The sequence below is a fragment of the Leucoraja erinacea genome, chromosome 14, assembly GCF_028641065.1.
Source record: "Leucoraja erinacea ecotype New England chromosome 14, Leri_hhj_1, whole genome shotgun sequence".
NCBI lineage: Eukaryota > Metazoa > Chordata > Chondrichthyes > Rajiformes > Rajidae > Leucoraja > Leucoraja erinaceus.
The window spans coordinates 49,916,083-49,934,928 of NC_073390.1; the positions used below are offsets into that span (position 1 = coordinate 49,916,083).

General features: G+C 41.9%; 2 protein-coding genes across 2 annotated transcripts in view; both read left to right on the forward strand.

Annotated features, from left to right (window-relative positions):
• The first annotated feature begins 1,391 nt into the window (after positions 1–1,391).
• On the forward strand, positions 1,392–14,142 carry LOC129703709 (uncharacterized). The gene is made up of 6 exons (XM_055646392.1): positions 1,392–2,293; positions 3,107–3,840; positions 4,802–7,174; positions 7,278–7,411; positions 8,945–9,181; positions 10,603–14,142. Exons 2-6 carry the CDS (start codon positions 3,543–3,545, stop codon positions 10,699–10,701), a joined length of 3,141 nt encoding a protein of 1,046 aa, XP_055502367.1. The 5' UTR covers positions 1,392–2,293; positions 3,107–3,542; the 3' UTR covers positions 10,702–14,142.
• Positions 14,143–15,212: 1,070 nt separating this feature from the next.
• The window catches only part of prss16 (serine protease 16), a 33,443-nt gene continuing 29,809 nt past the window's right edge, over positions 15,213–18,846 (forward strand). Inside the window, exon 1 of the mRNA XM_055646393.1 lies at positions 15,213–16,194. Within this exon, the coding sequence (XP_055502368.1) occupies positions 16,009–16,194 (186 nt within the window). The 5' untranslated portion in view covers positions 15,213–16,008. The remainder of the gene's footprint in view (positions 16,195–18,846) is intronic.

The window sequence follows — 18,846 nt, forward strand, 5'->3', positions numbered from 1 at the left end:
ATCAGTCTGAAGAATAGTCCCGACCCAAAACGTTGCCTGTCCATTCCTTCCGGGGTCCGAATTTGGTCAGTTTTCATTCAATGCTGATGAATCAGGATGGACACAAAGTGCAGGAGTAAGTCAGCAGGACAGGCAGCATCTCTGGAGGGAAGGAATGGGTGATGTTTCTGGTCGAGACCCTTCTTCATACTTCAGAATCAGGTGTTTAATGTGCTTCTTCCTGAAGGTACAGTCTGCGTAACATATCAGGAAATGGAAAGTCAAAGGGAATAGGGAACCAAAATTCAGTGAAGCAGTTCTAAATGCTAAGGTTTACACTATTGATCCTCTTGAAGACATGTCTTGCAGTTCTGGGCTGGATGGAACATAGGTTAATGAATAGGCAAGATTGGAGGAGCACCGAGTCCTTCAAAGGTTAGAAAGCTGGAACTTCGATTAAATGTCAGTATAAGAGCTGTTGAGTTGTACTCCCAGCCATCCATCAAAAGTGATTCAATCCTTGTATAAAACAAAATGCTGCAGAATCCAATCTTAAATTATTGCTGAACATAAATGTAATGTTTAAATAATGTTTAAGTTTTGCTTTATAATTAATTCAATAATCAGCGTTAACTAGTCAACTAATAATTTCTAAGACTTGTGCGGCACAGTTGCGCGAATGTAGAGTTACCTGCCTTACAGCACCAAAGACCCGGGTTCAATCCTGACTAAGTACCGTCTGTATGGAGTTTGTATATTCTCCCCGTGACCTGCGTGGGTTTTCCCCGGGTGTTTCGGATTCCTTCCACACTCCAAGGACGTACAGGTTTGTAGATTAATTGGCTTTGGTAAAAATTGTGAATTGTCCCTAGTGTGTAGGATGGTGCTAGTGTACAGGGTGATTGCTGGTCAGCATTGCACTCAATGGGCTGAAGAGGTTGTATCCACGCTGTATCTCTGAAGTCCGGGGATAATTGAATTAAATTCCGTCCCTTTGGTACCATCCATATTGTACTATAATCCGCAACACTTAATCTCTAACTTTCCAGAAATTAAGAATAACTTGATTTGAGAGCATTGTTGCCACTTTAGACTGGGTCAAGAAATCCTCACAACATTCATGTCTGACTGCCTCTGACCCTTACATTGTGACATCACAGTGGCAGTGAAGTCAGCGCTTGTGTTCTGTTGTGACCCAAACCTTGTCCACGCAAGGTCATTAAAGCTTTCCAAATCTGCAGTCATTCCAGTCTTCTCTAATTGCTCCAATCTTTCTTCTGTTGAACATTTTTCGATAAGTTTCTCTGGAACTCTGGAAGGGGGGGGGGGGGGGGGGGGGGGGGGGGGGGGAGGGGGAGGGAGTCCGAGAAGTGGATAAAATTATGAGAGGTAGAGATAGGTATATGATAGACCGCCATAACCTTTTCTCTGGGTGGAAATGTAACCCGAGAGGGCATAGTGTTATGGTGAAAGTAGCAACATTTAAAAAAGATGTACACAGGATTTTTTTTTACACACAGAGTAGAGTTGGTGGAAGGAGATACAATAATGGCATTTAAGAAGCTTTTAGATAGGCACATGAATATGCAGGGAACGGGGGCATATGGATCATATGCAGGCAAATGAGTTTATCTTAACATCAAGATCAGCACAGGCATTGTGGAGCAAAGGACCCTTTCATGTGTTGTTTTTTTCTATGTTTTACGTATTATATTGGAATTAGATGGAAAAATCAGCCTTGATCTCATACTCCAATTGGCAGTAGTAATGAAAATAAATTAACTGTAATCTTGAATATTTAAGAACGTGATCAAGAATTAACATCTCCAGTACATATTGAGTTGCCAATATTATAACACTATTCACAAATGATATTAATTTATTAACACGTACAGTAATCCAATATTGCATTCGCAATGCTTATTCCATTGGGAAGGGTCACTACTGCTCATGGGAATTTTAAGAGTCTTGAAAATTGAAGGCAATTGGAAACTTGCCATCACTAATTTTACAGGTTATGGTATGATGTGCCTTTTACACCACAATGACATAATATTACATTGCAAATGATGCCATTGATGTCAACTGATGGGAGATGAGTTAAAGGTAACTGAGAAATTGACTACACAAAAGAATTTTAAGTACTTTGTGTGGAAGGAAACCTTGGAAAAAGCAGGTCCAATGGCATCGGTTGAAAGAAAAGAAAGCCTCTGTACAGTTAAAGCAAACCTATTATGAGATATGTAGAAGAACTGCAAAAATCCCAGAATACCAAAGATATTGCTGTGCTTAGTCCGAAAAGAAGAAAAGTAAAGTGAGTCAGCTGCATAAAAATGATAGTATTGCAAAATCTAGTACTTTCGAAGTCCCACAAAAATTCTTAACACTGATGCTACTTATTTTCCAAGTAAATGTATTACTTTTTCTTTAACGTGCTCTAACTTCATGCTACAGGTAAAATATAAACCAAAAAGTTCACAAGTACTTGCATGGCTGGATATTGTTCAGACCAATATATATTTTATCCTGTTTACAATGGAATATTTCATTCTATAATCTTGCTGCCAAATCTAACATCAGGATGAGCTTCTGACTACACATTCAATCTACTACCATCGTAACATCACTCATCTCTGTGTCTGCTACCATTCACTACCTGGTTACACCTGCACCTTGTATTTTTGCTATGGTTTCATCTTTGACACTGACTGCAATGATGGGTGCCTGTTTTCTTTGAAGCTTTAATATTATGTTGATTTTCTCCTGCGCCTTGTGAAATGAATCTTTCTTCTTTACATCTTTCCTCTATTCCCTCTCGCCCACTAAGCTTTTGCACAAAGCTGCAGAATGCTGAAGCCCATCTTATTCCAGAAGAAACCCATCCAAATCTTCAGGAGTGAGCCAGTCAATCTTGTATATAATAGTACTAATCATTTTGATGTTTCATTCTTTTACTTCCAATATTGACTTCCTTAATATACAGTAGTTTTATATATCCAAGGAAGAACAATTTTCTTCAATTCGCTAATATAAAATCAGAATAATATGTTGTAGTTACCAGAATTAATATGTGAATGAAATATTTTTTATTATATGTGCTCTCCTAACACATCTTTATTTCTTGCAGACATATTTCAATAAATAACATAATGGAAACTAAGAACTGATCATAATGAAAAAAAAGAAGGAGGTTCTTGGTACTTTGTGCCAAGAACTAACTTGTCCAGGCTGTGGGAAACTTTATAATAACTCGTATTTGTTGCCTTGTGAACATAGTCTTTGTGGCAACTGTCTCAGCAAAGAAATAAAACATGAAAAGGGGGGTCAAATATGTGTTAGGTGCCCTTCGTGTAAGGAAAACTTCTGTTTTAACCAAGAAGATGAGGTGAAGTTCCCCTGAGAACTACCTGTTGAACAGCACAGTGACAAGGTGCAGACAGGAAGGACTTAACACTGGTGCCGATGGTATTAAAAAGAAAAAACGAAAACCAAAAGGAAAGATAAACCCTCAGCAAGTGCAGATCTTCTGTCAGCTCTGTGATGAAAAGGACAGTCACATTGCAATGAAAAAGTGTGTCAACTGCAATCTAAACTTCTGTGAGAAATGTCTTCGAAAAATTCACAAGAATAAGGCATTTCTCTCCCATGTTCTGATCGATCCTTCGTCTTGTGTTGAAGATCAGATTAAGTGTTTCTTTCATCCTTTTACAAACCTGAGGCATTATTGCATCCAAGATAAATTGCCAATCTGTGATGAATGCAAGCTGAGTACCCACAGGAATCACCGTTTATATTCTCTTGATCTTGCCTTCCAATGTGAGATAGCAGAAATGCAGAAGAATGTCTCACAATTTACAGAAGGTACTTGCATTGCATGTCAAATTTGACTCCTAATTATTATTTGTGCGGGTTATTAATTATTAGGAAATAGCTGTAATTTACTTTAGAATTTGCATTTAACAATGTGCATATGTGCGAATGTGCATATTTTCCCACTGAGAGTAGGGAAGATTCAAACAAGGGGAAATGACATGAGAATTAAGGGACTGAAGTTTAGGGGTAACATGAGGGGGAACTTCTTTACTCAGAGAGTGTTGGCTGTGTGGAATGAGCTTCCAGTGAAGGTGGTGGAGGCAGGTTCGTTTTTATCATTTAAAAATAAATTGGATAGTTATATGGATGGGAAGGAAATGGAGGGTTATGGTCGCAGGTATATGGGACTCGGCACGGACGAGATGGCCTGTTTCCGTGCTGCTGGTATATGGTTAATAAGAAATCCCAGTTGGTAGAGCTGCTGCCTCTCGCCGGAGACCAGTTCGATCCTGACTCATGCTGCTGTCTGTGTGGAGATGGCACTGTCTCCCTGTGACCATGTGGGTTTCCTCCCACATCCCAAAGGCAGGTAGGTTTGTAGGTTAATTGGCCTGTGTAAATTTCCCCCAGTGTGTAGGGCATGGATGAGAATGTGGTATAACATACTGCCAGTGCCAATGGTCGGCATGGCCTGTTTCCAAGCTGCATCTCTCAAATAAAAAGTTATTAATCTTGGTTGGAGGTGCAAAGCTTTCCACTGAAGTCAATGGAAAAGCAAATCGGACCTTTGGTTATGAATGCTTTCAATTGATTTAAACAGTTTAAACATTTTTAAAACACAGCTATATTTCAATGTGTTTTTGTACCATAGCGAATGTGCATATTTTCTGAATTATATATTTAATTTATTATAATCTTCAGTTTATTACAGTTATATATTTCTCTGAAAATACTATCTTGAATTGTAAATTTCTTTGTAATTTTCTAATGAGTTGCTCCTTTGCTTTAGTCAAAGTCAATTTTGAAAAATGTATTCAGCAAATGAAATTAATGAAAAATGACATGGAGCAAAATGAGATCCAACGAAATGCAGAGGTGTCCAAGGAGTTTGTTTCATTGCACGAAGCACTTAAAGTTCAAGAGCAAGCAATTAAAGACATGATAAAAGTGGAGACTACAAAGAAACAAAATGAGGTTGACCAATTCTTTGAATCAGCATCAGCATCGATGTTGAGGTTAGAAGGATTGATGCTGTATGCAATGGAAGCTTGCAAAGAAAGTAGACCAGCTATATTCCTCCAAACATCTGCACAGATCAACAAACGCCTGGCCGACATCACCCTGTGTGTGACACCCAGTAATTCTTTAGCGGTAATTCCTTTTGAAGACTTTGAATTAAATGTAGATCATATTAAAGATGCAATTGAAACACTACCATCGCAACTCTGTGAAACCAAGTCGAAACATTTGTGTAGCGGGGATTTCCAAATGATTCAGAGATTGGATGCCCCCTACAAAGTGAAAAAGCTGAAAGCTGCTTGTAGTTTGCAAGAGGCATCGCTGAATCCAATGTACTCATCATTCACTTCTAAAATTCACGCTGCCTTAATTACTCCCAATCTGGATCTTTGCTCGTGCATCACTCGATCTTGCGCGGTAACTTTTAACTCCGATGCATCCAATGTGGATTCCCGAGCAGATGTTCCCGCTTCTCTCCCATGTGGTCCACGATATGCATCTGAGGATAGTCTCAGCGTCAGTTCAACCAAGACGGCGTTGAATGATCGCGCCAGCCCCGAACACTCTCCGTCTACATCTAAGGCTGAAACGACTTCAGATGCAACTGATGGTGGCTCGTGTACACACGGTGGCAAAAGCAATGCGCTCATTTCAGATGCTTCCAGTTTGGATTACTGTGAATCTGTGGCAAATTCTGAACACTATGCTCCAGAGAATAGCAGTGAGCCGCAAGCTGAAACTGATTATAATTTGTCTTGTACGTCTGACCCGCATGCTTCTAACATATTTCAAAGTGCCTACTTCAAAAACTGTGACCTCAAGGGCGCAAGCAGCGCCCTGTATAACCCTGTTGCAATGGAGCCCAGCAGCAGTGTTTTTAATATGTCAATGGAGGGCGAGTGTAATGATAAAAGCCAAGAATCAAATCAATTTCAAAAGGTCCCTGAAAAGACAAGTTCCCTGTGGATTTCTGAAAAGACCAGGCCAATACCCATTTGGCAACTTGAGCAAGAAGACTGTTATATGAGACAGAGTAGTGGCGACGCATTTTCTCTTGAATTAAGTCCGAAAGGAACAGGTGGTTCAAGTAATGCGTGCTCTCCTGAGCCGGAAAACAGCAAATATCTGAACGACCATGAAAGTGGAGACCTGTCAAAGGATCCCATGTCCAGTGTTATTTCTGAACAGGTAGCAGCAGAGAGCGACACTGGAATTAGCTCTTCCTGCAACAGCTCTTGTTTGTCGTCGGAAAAAGAGACGGATGAATATGTTCCGCCCTTTTACCAGTTTTGTGTCCCCTGTACCTTCACCAACACCAACACGGACACGGGACCGCCTCAGGCAGATTGTGCCAATAGTGGACCAGAGGACGATATCGACGGTGAGAAAGGCGTTCCTATAAGCATCTGTGTCAATGAGAGCTTGTCTCCGAGTGAGCAATCCTACCACGCATGTAACACCTTTTCTTGCGTGGGCACCTATTTTGCCACTGGGCATAACCTTCCATGCAAGAACATGAATCCGGCGTCTGAACGAGAGAGTTCTGAAATAATCGCTGCTGGTTGCCAGATGTGTCACCTGAGCAGCTCGGCTGGGTGTATGATCGACTGGGACAAGCGGGAGATGTATTGCTTACACAAGAACACTTCGAACAATGCGGATAGCGCTGTCGTTGACGACGCTAGCATATCCAACCCTACGAGATCCTGGAATACAACTAATGTCCCCCGTAATACAAGGTCGCGATGCAAGTTTGGCCGCCGGCCTTCTTTCAGGAACCCAAAGCTGTTTTCTAAAGGTAAAGCCTTTCTGCGAGGTTACCCCAAACCACAAACTTTAAATAATGTGCAATTTACCCCATCTGCTTGCTGTCAATCGCAGTCGACATCTAACTTTGAAATCAGCTCAAATATGTCTAACGAGGACCTCGGCAATAGCAGAGTACTCTACTTGCCTAGAGGTACCACTGATGACAGTGTGAAAGGCCATTCTTCAACTCGCTTCTACCACATTGGTGGTCCAAAGAGCCGAAACTTCAGAAGTGTTCATCGAACCTGTTCTCATTTGAGGCCACAGAATAATGCTGTTCACAAAACCCAGCAACACGTATGCACGCTAGAACGGAACGTCACTGTCAAACGAGGTACAGTACATGTTCCCATCTTTCTTACACATTCAAAATACTGTATTAACACGGGGTGTTGGGAAATGTTGGTTGTTCAATAATCGTGTATTGTTTGAATCAGATAATGGTGAAATGTCACAGCTGTCTGTACAACTGCATGCATCAAGTTTACTCAAGGAACCCATGACTGCATTAGACCAGCTACCAGGACCTCCTAAAATATACACGCACACTGTGGATGGAACATCGGCCAAGGTAGCACTATTTTATCCAGATAGGTTTGACATTATACGCAATTAATTCTTTCTAGTCCAGCATTTACTTCAAGAGGGCTTGTATACAAAAACAGGGATGTAATGTTGAGGCTCTATAAGGAGCTGGTAAGGCCACATTTGGAACATTGTGAGCAATTCTGGGCACCGTATCTGATGAAGGATGTGCTGGCACTGGAGAGGGTCCACAGGAGGTTTACAAGAATGATCGCAGGAATTAGTAGGTAAACCCATGATGAGTGTTTGTCGGCATTGGGCCTGTACTCGCTAGTGTTTGGAAGAATGAGGGGGGGGTGAGGCTTGGATAGAGTGGATGTGGAGAAGATGTTTCCACCAGTAGGAGAATCTACGACTAGAGGCCATAGCCTCAGAATGAAAGGATTTCTTTCAGGAAGGAGATGAAGAGAAACATCTTTAGTCAGATGGTGGTGAATCTGCGGAATTCTTTGCCACAGAAGGCAGTGGAGGCCGCCAGTGGATATTTTTAAGGCAGAGATAGATAGATTCTTAATTAGTACAGGTGTCATAGTTTAAGGGGAGAAGGCAGGAGAATGGGGTTAGGAGGGAGAGATAGATCAGCCATGATTGAATGGCAGCGTAGACTCGATGGGCTGATTGGCCTAACACTACTATCCCTTCTGACCTTATGACCTTTAGTCTTATTTTAGAGATACAGCGTGGAAACAGGCCCTTCTGCCCATCGAGTACGTGCCGGTACAATTATGTGCAGTTCTGGTAGCCCTGTTGCAGGAAGGATATAGAGGTTTTGGAAGGAGTACAGAGGGGGGTTACCAGAATGATGTCTGGATTAGGGGTTATTTGCCAAATTGGACACTCTTGGATTGTTTTTTACTGGTATGCTGGATGCTGTGGCGAAACTTGATAGAAATATATTAAATTGTGAGAGACATAGATATGGTAGAAACCTTTCTCCGGGTGGATAGATCGAATATTAGAGAGCACAGCTTTAAAGTGAGATGGACAACTTTTAAAGGAGATGTGCAGGGCCAATTATTTTACACAGAGAGTGGTGAGTGCCCGGAATGCGCTGCCGGGGGTGGTGGTTGATTAAGATCCGATAGTGGCATTTGGGTGGCACAACAGTGGAGCTTCTGCCTTACAGCGCCAGAGACCCGGGTTCGATCCAGAAAACGGGTGCTGTCTGTATGGAGTTTGTACGATCTCCCTGTGACCATGTGGATTTTCTTCATATGCTCTGGTCTCCTCCCACTTTTCAAAGACGGATAGGTTTGTAGGTTAATTGGCTTTGGTAAAATTTGTAAAATTATCCCTCGTGTGTAGGTTAGTGTACAGGGTAGTTACTGGTTGACGCAGACTCGGTGGGTTGAAGGGCCTGTATCTCTAAAGCTAAAGTCTAAGAGGTGGAGGAATATGGATGAAATGCAGCAGATGAGATTTCGTCTTGGCTTCATGGGTTTGATACCGACATCGTGGGCCAAGTAGCTTGTTCCTGTGCTGTTCTATGTTCTAAGTCCTTTACGTTTGTTTCACACAGGTGAAGTGGATGTGTCCCCCAGTGGGAAAGCGGACTGCTTATTTTTTTGAACTGCAGTTCCAGGAGATAATTTCAGTCGACAAGGAGATGGCGATACCTCAAGATCAAGCTGGTGTCTTCTCTGGAATTAGACGCAGAAACTTTGTGGCTACGAATCTAAACTCCAATTCTGAATATTTGTTCCGGGTCCGTGCAGTGAACGTGAGTGGGGAAGGACCGTGGAGTCAACCTTATAAGGTGCGTTGTTTGTAAGTTGTAACATGAGGGTGGCACGGTGGCGCAACGGTAGAGCTGCTGCCTTACAGTGCCAGAGACCTGGGTTCGATCCTGACCATGGGTGCTGTCTGTACAGAGTTTGTGCATTCTCCCCGTGACCTGCGTGGGTTTCTCTGCGAGCTCCGGTTTCCTCCCACACTCCAAGGACGTCGAGGTTTGCAGGTTAAATGGCTTGGGTAAAATTGTAAAATGTCCATGGTGTGTGTAGGATCGTGTTAGTGTGCAGGGGTCACTGGTCGATGCAGACACGGTGGGCCAAAGGGCCTGTTTCCAAGCTGTATCTATAACCTAAATATTAGACATGTAGCTTCACTTTGAGTGTTAAATTGGTGAACCTTTAAGACTAGTAATGCACTGTGCACTCTGGTCACATGAAATACCTGGCTGCAAGTTGAGGATGTTGCCCGGACTCAAGACATTGAGTTATAAGTAGTGGTTGGGCAGGCTAGGACTTCATTCCCTGGAGCATAGGAGACTGAGGGGCGATCACATAGACCTGTATAAAATCATGAGGGGCATAAATAGGGTGAATATACATGATCTTTTTCTCAAGGTTGCAGAATCAAGAACGAGAAAGCATAAATTTAAGGTGAGAGAGGAAAGATTTAATAGGAACCTGAGGGGCAACTTCATCACCTGGTTTATGGGACAAGCTGCCAGAGGAAGTGGTTGAGATAGATAGAAAACAACATTTTTAAAGACATTTAGACAGTTGAATTTAGTTTATTGCCACTTGTACCAAGATCCAGTGAACAGCTTTTGTCGTATGCTAACCAGTCAGCGGAAAGATAATACATGATTACAATCATGCCATCCACAGTGTACAGATACACGATGAAGGGAATAACGTGCATTAACTTTAGTGCAAAGTAAAGTCAGATCAAAGATGGTCTGAGGGTAGATAATAGCTCAGGACTGCTCTCTAGTTGTTTGTAGGATGGTTCAGTTGCCTGATAATAGGTTCACATATAGAAGTTTAGAGGGATATGGATCAAACATGGGCAAATGGGACTAGCTTTATACGAGTGGTGATTTGGGTCGAAAGGTTGTTTTGGTAATGTATGACTTATCGGTAATTGAATTTTTAAACGGGACAGGTGGTGCAAATGTTGGCTCGTGAATGGAGACAGCAACGCTCACGTTGAAAGACACACAAAATGACACAGCAGGTCAGGCCACATCCCTGGAGATCATGGATAGGTGATTTGTCAGGCCTACCCACGTCAGGCCCAGACTCCATTTAACGTTTCGACAAGTGCATCACACAGTTGTACAAATGTGGTTTAATTTTTTAGTATAATATCACATTTATTTTTTCTGGTCTGAATCTAATTATTTACAGGTTGGCATTAGAAATGTTTCTGATCTTGATATGTTTGCAGATCCTGACTGTCTGTGGTACAGTACGAAATAGCGGGAATACCAAAGACAAGACTGTGTCCTTGAAAGGAGTTAAAGTAACTATTCACAGAAGCAACTAATCTTATTGAAAGGTGCAATAAAGTTAAGTCAATTCTTCCCAACCTTGCCTTAATTGTTTAGAAAGTGATTTGAAATTATTGGTGACTCAAACTATTCTATATACTTATGATAGGGAGAAAATGGGGGCTGAATAGCATACGTTTCTAAATGGATGCAAGGATCAGTTACAAATTCATCTGTGCCAGTCAGCTACAATGTGGCTTGCACACCAACCACACACTAAGTGTACATTTGAAAGATTTCTTCACCAGCTAGTGTGCGAGGTACTGTGGATTGGCTGGGTTGGATCAGAAGCATATAAGTCTGAGTAGCTCCCTCCACTTAAATCTAGTTTGCATTGTTTAAAAAGCTGACTGGCACCTCTTCTAGGAGTTATGCATCACAGAGCCATACGGTGTGGAAACAGGCCCTTTGCCCAACTGCCCATGACATGGCTAAATCAGGGGATATTTTTAAGGCGGAGATTGCCAGATTCTTGATTAGTAAGTATGCCACGGATTATGTAGGGAGGGCAGGAGAATGGGAGTGAGTGGGAAAGATAGATCAGCCGCGATTGAATGGGTAGACTTGATGGGCTGAATGGCCTAATTCTGCTATTATAACTTCTGAACTTACGGTATCTTGTGACCAAAAATGTATCACTCCTGCCAGATATAGAAAGATCACTACTTTCTTTTAACCAAATGCTGCAGTTCCTTACAGTTGCAATTCCACCAAGGAAAACCTTCTGAGCCTTCTGAATTTGTAGTCGGCAGGGCAGTACTCTGCATATCGCCAACTTGGATGTGCTGATGATCTCTGCTTCACATTCTGACAAATGATTTCAACTTGAAGAGTCTTTGTTTTAGTTTACATAGAACATAAGGGCAGGAGTAGGCCATTCGGCCCTTCGAGCTGATCATCCAACTCAGTGTCCCGTACCTGCCTTCTCTCCATACCCCCTGATCCCTTTAGCCACAAGGGCCACATCTAACTCCCTCTTAAATATAGCCAATGAACTGGCCTCAACTACTTTCTGTGGCAGAGAGTTCCAGAGATTCACCACTCTCTGTGTGAAAAATGTTTTTCTCATCTCAGTCCTAAAGGATTTCCCCTTTATCCTTAAGCTGTGACCCCTTGTCCTGGACTTCCCCAGCATCGGGAACAATCTTCCTGCATCTAGCCTGTCCAACCCCTTAAGAATTTTGTACGTTTCTATAAGATACCCCCTCAATCAGTTTCAACCACTCCTCTGCAGTTTCTGCATGTTTTTGATTTAATCTGTACATCTGACCTCGCCTCCAGCATTGTTGACAAACTGATGTCTGAGGATCAATCAACAGCACTGGATAATAGAAGAAGAAATGTGTGTTAAAGGCATTCTATGAAAATAATGTGTGAGTCATCGCCATTTGGTACTGATTAATTTGAACCAAATCAAAGGTAAAAAGTAACATATATTAGAAGCGACCAAATTGCAACATGGAAAAGTATCCAAACAAGTAATATTACAAATAAAGAAAGTATAAATGACGCACTCATAGCATCTGTTAGTTACAGTATATTATCATGTTATAATCTTCTGTAAAATATGTTCTAATCCCTTTTCTGAAGGAAAACTAACAGGAAAATCTGAAATAGAAATGGATGTATTCATTTATTGAATGTACAGAAGATGTTTGTTGCAGTACAGCATACCAAAACTATTTTCAACAATTAGCGGCCTAAGTTCCTAATGTCACAATATTTATTAATAGCTCAAAGTTTGTTTTAAAATAAAACAAATGTTCATAAAATGTTTTGTGAGCACTTATTTGTTCCAAGCAAGATCACATGGAGCCATACCACACAGAAATGGGCCTTAAGGTCCAACTCATCCATGTCCCATCTAAGATGGTCCCATTTGTCTGTATTTGGCTTATGTCACTCTACATCTTTCCTACCCATGTATCTAACCAAATGTCATTAAAATATTGATATTGTACCTGCCTTAACTATTTGCTCTGGCAGGTCATTGCACATATCCACCACATTCTATGAGGGAAAAGTTCTCCCTTAGGATCCTATTAAATATTTATCCGCACTTTAAACTATCCCCCTAGTTCTTGATTTCCCTACCCTTGGAAAAAGACTCATCCTATCTATTCCCCTCATTATTTTATACGCCACTATAAAATCATCCTTAAGTCTTCTGCTTAGAAGAAACTCCTATTCTGACCATTCCTAATCATCCCCTAATGTTCCACATGCATGTATTTCTTATGCATCAGAATCCTCTCCAGTAACGTTTCATCCACAAATGCTAGACTTACTGGTCTATACTTCCCAAGATTTTCTTTGCAACCATACTTGAATAAAGGAACAACATTAGCCCCACTCCAGTCTTCTGGCACTTCACATGTGTCTAACAATGATTCATATTTCTCCACTAGGAGTCCTGTAATATCATCTACAGATTCCACATTGTACTTGGAGATATTGGAGGTCAAGTCAATGGATATTTTTAAGGCAGAGATTGACAGATTCTTGATCAGCAAGGGTGTTGGGGGTTATGGGGAGATGGCAGGAGAATGGGGTTGAAAGGGGAATATAGATAAGCCATGATTGAATAGTGGAGTAGACTTAATGGGCCAAATGGCCTAATTCGGCTCCTTGAACTTATGAACTTATATCTGATCAGGCCCTGGAGATGAATCTATCTTTGTATGTCTTGTATGTCCAGAACCTCCTCACCTATAATAAAGGCTGTCCTCAAGACTTTGGCATTAATACAGTGAGTTCAATGTCTGATAACTCAGTACACTATGCAATTTGATGCCGGATATCCTACCAGAAATATCATGTCATAGGTGATAGGAGCAGAATTAGACCATTCGGCCCATCAAATCAACTGCACCATTCAATCTTGGCTGATCTATCTTTCCCTCTCAACCCCATTCTCCTTACTTCTCCCCATAACTGTTGACACCCATTCTAATCAAGAATCTATCTATCTCTGCCTTAAAAATATCCATTGCCTTGGCCACCATGGCCATCATTCATATCAGGCCAATGTGGTATAAAACATGCGATATACTGGAGATACTCAGTAGTCAGGCAGCATCTGTGGAGCAAGAAACAGTTAATGTTTCAGGTTAGTGACCTTAGAATCTGGAAAATTTCAAAGACGCAGATGTTTTACGTTAGAGTCGGTGATCTGTTCTCCACCTGAATGCGTGCGTGTTTCTCTCTCCGAATAATCTGCCCGACCAATTAATGTTTTAATGAAGCTTTCCTGCATCTGAAGTTTTTGTTTTGCGTTGACTTTGCTGTTTGTATTAGAGTTCTGCACGAGGGCAAGCATGGCTACTGGGCCACAAGGGGCACCTGCCAACCACATGGCTCTTGACTCAGGGTAAAAGGTGCATAACATGCAACAGCATGGGCCCTTGTTATCTGATAGGACACTCCATTGCCCACTCAGGCTATCACAATGGAAGAGCCCAGCAGAAAACAAGTCTTGGGATCCACTGTGGTCTCTGAATTTTATGCAAGTTTGTGATTGAGTCATGCAGCATGGAAACAGACCCTTCGGCCCAGCATGCCCAGGCTGACTACCATGCCCCATCTACACTCACACCCCGCCTGCCTGCATTTGGCCCATATCCCTCTAAACCTAGTGTTCAAGAAGGAACTGCAGATGCTGGAAGATCGGAGGTACACAAAATTGCTGGAGAAACTCAGCGGGTGCAGCAGCATCTATGGAGCAAAGGAAATAGGCGACGTTTCGGCCCGAAACGTCGCCTATTTCCTTTGCTCCATAGATGCTGCTGCACCCGCTGAGTTTCTCCAGCAATTTTGTGTACCTTCCCTCTAAACCTATCCTGTCCATGTACCTGTCCAAATGTTTTTACATGTATGATAATACCTGACTCAACTAACGCCTCTGGCAACTTGTTCCATATACCTACCACCCATTGTGTAAAACAAGGTTATTCAATCATTACCCCATTCAGCTTAATCTTGTCAGATTCTTGATTCCATACTTTGGGCAAAAGACTGTGTGCATCTACCCTATCTTTTCCTCTCATGATCTTATACACCTCAATAAGATCACCCCTCATCCTCCTGCACCCCAAGAAATAAAGTCCTAACCTCCTCAACCTCTCCCTTTAGCTCAGACCCTTGTGGCCTGGCAACATCATCATAAATCTTCTCTGCACCCTTTCCAGCTTTGCCCTGCAAAAGTTATCTGATTCTATGTACAGAATCTCTTGCCCAGAGTGGGGGAATCTAGTACCAGAGGACATAGGTTCAAGGTGAAGGGGAAAAGATTTAATAGGAATCTGAGGGGTAACTTTTTCACACAAAGGGTGGTGGGGTATGGAACAAACTGCCAGAGGAGGTAGTTGAGGTAGGGTCTACCCCAATGTTTAAGAAACAGTTAGGTACATAGATCAGATGGATGGATAAGTATGGAGGGATATGAACCAAACGCAGGTGGGCGAAACTAGTGTAGCTGGGACATGTTGGGCCGAAGGGCCTGTTTCACTCTATGACTGTATCACTCTATGACTCTATGTGATAGGTAACAGTATTACAACATCTGAGCCACTCTGCAAGCTTGTTAAAAATGGAAAAATATTTGTACAAGTGCCAGTTATTAATTACGCATTGTTTGATATCCTCAGGGCCTGGTTTACAGTGTTTATGATGTGAGATATTTTGTTAATGGGCTGGTGGCAGACAAATGGACCACAACTGACTCGAGTTTGGAGTGAAGATCAACGGAAGATTATACAGTCTAGAGTTGGGATATAAAAGAAAAGATTTCCTGCGAGAATACTTGAAAGCCAGGGGACTTATGGCTGAAGAAAACTAAACCATGGAGTGAATTGATGAATGTCCACCATGAGAATTGTCATGTCCACTATTGGAGCAAATAGGAAGCAAATCAAATTCCATGTTCAAAGTCCAAATCCTATTTTAACAGAAAGCAGTTTTTGGCAATGTCAAGGGACAAAACTAGAGAAGGCAGACACGGAGTCTGTGTTTAACTTCCACACTATTTATCCTTCAAACTTCCTTCCAATGGCTTTATGATGTCACTTTGTTGATTGTGATGCCCGAGTAGGCCAATTGTGATTCCTTTGACTGGTTTTACTCTTAAGAGAGTTTTGCTATTAACCATCATCAGGAAGTTGTAATGAATATCATGTAATTAATCTGCCAAATGCTATTTTCCTAGTGACGTGTGCCAACAGTTTTAAGTTTCATTGAGTTTTGTCACTTTGATAAGTGACTTCATTATAATGTCCATATGAACATATGGGGTGTGACTATCGACAATGAGAATGACATCCCTCGTCTTATCGATTCTTCTCTTCATTTCCTGTGAATGGGGTGCATTAAGTTTCCACAAGTCCAGGTACCTCCGTATTTTACGGCAGAAACACCATTTTCAGGGAACTGAGCAATGGTTTGTCCAGAGGCTGGATCATTTCAATGCCGCTGATCAGAGGGTATGGAAACAGGTAACATTTAATACCAATAACTGAAAGAGTTTTCTCATTCCAGGTAATTGCAAGTGATTGAAGTAACTTTTGTCCAGTGTTATTAAATTAACACTCTAGTTTCATTGGCGTCCTGTTGAGTTTCACTGTCTGTATAACTCGTTATCACCAACCCCACAGCTCCACCTTTCCTTGATCATCATTGTTTTTATGTTCTGTTTGACTTCTATATCTCTAGTTTCCCTTTCCCCTGACTCCCAGTCTGAAGAAGGGTCTCGACACGAAACGTCACCTATTCCTTTCCTCCAGAGATGTTGCCTGACCCGCTGCGTTGCTCCAGCGTTTTGTGTGTATTCCTGGTTAAAGGTTTTACAGACTCTTTGGCAGAGGTCTTAAGTGTAAGATTTTCAGAAAACATTGTGGGTTTAAAATAAATTAAATATATTGTGGCAATCTAAAGCACTCTCCTTTAGTAAATTCTTGAGAAATGTATTGAATTTTTGAGGGTGCCGTATATACTTTATTGTAATGCTTACATTCAACTATAAAAATGAATAGTGAGAAATATGGAAATATGAACACTAGTTTCTCTGTAGTATAAATTCTCTGTTTTCTATATATGAAAATATTAGACACTAGACAATGGACAATAGGTGCAGGAATAGGCCATTCAGCCCATCAAGCCAGCACCACCATTCAATGTGATCATGCCCGATCATCCACAATCCGTACCCTATTCCTGCCTTCTCGTCATATCCCCTGACTCTGTTATATTTAAGAGCTCTATTTAACTCTCCCTTGAAAGCATCCAGAGAATTGGCTTCCACTGCCTTCGGAGGCAGAGAATTCCACACATTCACAACTGGGCGAAAAGGTTTTTCCTCATCTCCGTTCTAAATGGCCTACCCCTAATTCTTAAACTGTGTGACCCCTGGTTCTCGATCCCCCCAACATTGGGAACATGTTTCCTGCCTCTAGCGTGTCCAAACTCTTAATAATCTTATATGTTTCAATAAGATCCTCTCTCATCCTTCTAAATTCCAGAGTATACAAGCCCAGCTGCTCCATACTATCCTCCTTTATATTCTTGGCTAGCTTACCTTCGTACCTCATCTTTTCTCCCCATATTGCCTTTTTAGTTATCTTCTGTTGCTCTTTAAAAGTTTCCCAATCCTCTAGCTTCCCGCTCATCTTTGCGATGTTATACTTCTCTTTTAGACAATAGACAATAGGTGCAGGAGTAGGCCATTCAGCCCCTCAAGCCAGCACCACCATTCAATGTGATCATGGCTGATCATCCACTATCAGTACCCCATTCCTGCCTTCTCCCCATATCCCTTGACTCCGCTATCTTTAAGAGCTCTGTCTAGCTCTCTCTTGAAAGCATCCAGAGAACCAGCCTCCACTGCCCTCTGAGGCAGAGAATTCCACAGATTCACAACTCTGTGAAAATGTTTTTCCTCATCTCCCTTATTCTTAAACTGTGGCCCCTGGTTCTGGACTCGCCCAACATCAGGGACATTTTTTCTGCTTCTAGCGTGTCCAAACCCTTAATAATCTTATATGTTTCAATAAGATACCCTCTCATTCTTCTAAATTCCAGAGTACACAAGCCCAGCCACTCAATTCTATCAACATATGACAGTCCCACCATCCCGGGAATTAACCCGGTGAACCTACCCTGCACACCCTCAATAGCAAGAATATCCTTCCTCAATGGGAGACCAAAACTGCACACAATGCTCCAGTTGTGGTCTCACTGGGGCTCTGTACAACTGCAGAAGGACCTCTTTGCTCCTATACTTAACTCTTCTTGTTATAAAGGCCAACATACCATTTGCTTTCTTCACTGCCTGCAGTACCTGCATGATTACTTTAATTGATTGATGAACAAGGACCCCCAGATCCCGTTGTACTTCCCATTTTCCCCAACTTCATTTAGATAATAATCTGCCTTCCTGTTTTTGCCACCAAAGTGGATAACCTCACATTTATCCACATTAAACTGCATATGCCATGCATCTGCCCACTCTCCCAACCTGTCCAAGTCACCCTGCATCCTCATAGCATCCTCTTCACATTTCACACTGCCACCCAGCTTTGTGTCATCTGCAAATTTCCTAATGTAACTTTTAATCCCTTCATCTAAATCATAATGTATATTGTAAATAGCTGCGGTCCCAGCACCAAGGCTTGTGGCATCACACTAGTCACTGCCTGCCATTCTGAAAGGGACCCGCTAATCCCTACTCTTGTCTGCCAACTCTTACTCTTTCCTGTCTGCCAACCACTTCTCTATCCATGTCAGCACTCTACCCCCAATACCATGTGCTCTAATTTTGCCCACTAATCTCCTATGTGGGACCTTATCAAATGCTTCCTGAAAGTCCAGGTAAACTACATCTAAATGGATTTACGAAGGGGAAAAAATTCCAGAAGATTAGTCAAGCACGATTTCCCCTTCGTAAATCCATTTTATTTTTCCACTGTCCTTGACTTCCCAGCCATGGTCGCCTCTTACTCCCCTTAGAATCTTTCTTCCTCTTTGGAATTAACTGATCCTGCACCTTCTGTGTTGTTCCCAGAAATACCTGCCATTGTCATCCAAGCTTGGTTCTGTTTCCAATCAACTTTGGCCAGCTCCTCCGTCATGCATCCATAGTCCCCTTTGCT

Bases quoted from the DNA above. Each gene is read 5' to 3' on its own strand.
- LOC129703709 (XM_055646392.1), top strand. From the start codon at position 3,543: ATGAAAAAGTGTGTCAACTGCAATCTAAACTTCTGTGAGAAATGTCTT. The intron at 3,841-4,801 runs GTACTTGCATTG...CCTTTGCTTTAG, and splicing joins TGTCTCACAATTTACAGAAG to TCAAAGTCAATTTTGAAAAA. The intron at 9,182-10,602 runs GTGCGTTGTTTG...ATATGTTTGCAG, and splicing joins CGTGGAGTCAACCTTATAAG to ATCCTGACTGTCTGTGGTAC.